Source organism: Natrix helvetica (genome assembly GCF_964273705.1).
Source record: "Natrix helvetica genome assembly, chromosome: Z".
Lineage (NCBI taxonomy): Eukaryota > Metazoa > Chordata > Lepidosauria > Squamata > Natricidae > Natrix > Natrix helvetica.
In genome coordinates this window covers 138,171,326-138,173,776 of record NC_138554.1, presented here as the reverse complement: position 1 = coordinate 138,173,776, position 2,451 = coordinate 138,171,326, and the positions used below count along the sequence as shown (strand labels likewise).

The 2,451-nt window shown below is 46.4% G+C and overlaps 1 protein-coding gene across 1 annotated transcript; it reads left to right on the top strand.

Annotated features, from left to right (window-relative positions):
- Positions 1-485: 485 nt before the first annotated feature.
- LOC309381803 (5-beta-cholestane-3-alpha,7-alpha-diol 12-alpha-hydroxylase-like) lies at positions 486-2,027 on the top strand (the record flags this gene model as incomplete). Its single annotated transcript, XM_081933086.1, has 1 exon — positions 486-2,027. The coding sequence occupies one exon, from the start codon at positions 486-488 to the stop codon at positions 2,025-2,027; it is 1,542 nt and encodes a 513-aa protein (XP_081789212.1).
- Between the last annotated feature and the right edge of the window lie 424 nt (positions 2,028-2,451).

Sequence of the window (2,451 nt, the reverse complement as noted above, 5' to 3'; positions counted from 1 at the left end):
GAAAATGGTATGAAATCCTACAGCGCAGTGTGGATCCCAGAACGGTGTTTCTCAACCTTACTCATTTTCAAATGATAGGATCTTAATGCTGCTGAGGTTGAGAAACTTTGCCCTGGAGCTAGAATTCTCCAAATCCCCAGATTTGAATTTTGATGATCTGAGATGATTCGGGGAGAACTTGCCCGGTGGAGACCTCCAGAGTTCTTTTCAATTCTAGAATTTCTAGAATCGGAACATCCTTTTTTTGCTTCTCCACTTGACACTGAGATTTCAAGGACACCAAAACACCTCAACGCAAACAGACTAGAAGCAACTGAGGGAGTCTGGAATGCTGCTGACAACTTCAGTGACAGGAAAACCACAACGGCTTGGATTACCTCACAGGTGGAATTAGGCAGTCCCATGCTGAGCTGCCTTATGACTGGATGATTTATAAATGCCAGTTGCCCTGTGCACCAGATCAGATCTATCCTCACACACCAGTGATGAAGCTCTGGGAGACGGTTCTTTGTGCTCTACTGTCCACCCTCATTGCCCTCATCTTTGGTGGACTCTACACAATCGGAGTGTTTCGCCGGAAAAGACCGAAGGAACCACCCTTGGACAAAGGTTTGATTCCATGGTTAGGTCATGGGTTAAGTTTTGGCAAAAAACCCTCCCTGCTTTTGGAACAGATGAGGAAGAAACATGGAGACATCTTCACCATGTTGGTTGCAGGCCGATATATCCATGTTTTGATGGATCCTCACATGTATGGATTTATCTTCAAGAAATCGAAAAGCAAGCTGGATTTTGGGGTCTTCGCGGCCAACGTCGTCTCGAACGTGTTTAATTTCCAACCGACCACCACTCATCATAAGATTGGGGAATCTGGCAGCAAGAGGTATCTCCGAGGGAAGAATCTACTTGCACTCAACCAAGTTTTGGTGCAGAATCTGAAGGAAATCTTGCTTGAATCGGCTGAGGAGGAGAAGTGGCGTCAGGAGGGACTCTGGCACTTCAGCTACAAATCCATCTTCCAAGCTGCTTTCCTGTGTTTGTTTGGTACCATGCCGGAGTTAGAGGCCAACAGCAAAGAAAATGACAAGGAAAGGAGATGTAAGCCCTACGAGAAGCTATTTAAGGACTTCCAGCAATTTGACGAATTCTTTCCACAAATGATCTTCAGCAGCATGGATTCCAAAACTAAGAAGGAGATCCAGAGGCTGAAGAACTACTTCTGGGATCTCCTGTCTGTCGAAAAAATAGACAAGAGGGAAGACATCAGCATCTGGTTGGCAGATCAGGATCAACAACTGGCTGACTGTGGAATGAATGAGAAGATGAGGACCCAGGTGCAGCTCCTTTTCCTATGGGCTTCTCAAGCTAACACAGGTCCAGTGACTTTCTGGTTGCTTGCTTATCTTTTGAAACACCCGGAAGCCATGAAGGCAATAAGGGCAGAGATAGATCAAGTCCTAAAGGAGACCGGTCAAGAAGATAACCCAATGAACCTCTCGTTGGAGGCCATCAAGACTCCCTTGCTTGACAGTGCGGTGGAAGAGGTTCTCCGCCTGAAAGCAGGTTCTTTCGTATTTAGGAGCGTGATGGAGGATCTCAACCTCCAGATGGACGACGGAAAAGAATATGACCTTCGGAAAGGTGACCATCTTCTTCTCTTCCCTTTCATGAGCCTCCACATGGATCCAGAAATCTACCCTGAGCCTAAAGCCTTCAAGTATGACCGCTTCATGAGCCCCCAGGGTGAGAAAAAAGAATTCTTCAAAAATGGCAAAAAGTTGAGAACTTGTGTCATGCCTTTCGGAGGTGGAGCTTCGATGTGTCCCGGCCGCTTTTTTGCCATCAGCGAAATGAAAATATTGACCATCCTGATGCTCACCCTCTTCGACATGGAGCTGGTCAACCCAGAAGAGGAACTGCCTTCCTCGGTTGAACACCGCGTCGTGATTGGGACGGCGCACCCGACACGCGACATCGATTTCAAATTTCGGCGGCGACTCCAAAGTAACAAACTCGTGCAAACCTAGACTTTATATCAGGCAGGGACAGAAATTAAGGTCGCCTCTAGATTTGCCTTTCTATCCTATACAAGTAGCCTTGACAAACGACTGCAACGGAGTCTGTCCGTTGCAGTCATCTGTCATAGCAGTCACGAGATGCATCAATCATGTAAACGATCTGATTTTACGATCTTTTTTGGGCAATGGTGGTTGTGGGTTTGCTGTGTGCATGCTTTTGCCAAAAACCAGAAATAAGATGGTTTTCGGTAAAAATGGTAAATGTGGTCAGAATGCTGAAAGCGCCCCTAAATGCGGTAGTATTTCCTAGCACCCAAAATTTGCCCACATGGCCATGGAGGGGTCCCCCACCATTGACACCTGGTTATAAATTCTCTTTTTGGGGGTTATATATGTTGCTAAGTGATCGGTTGTAAGTCAAAGACCACCTGTA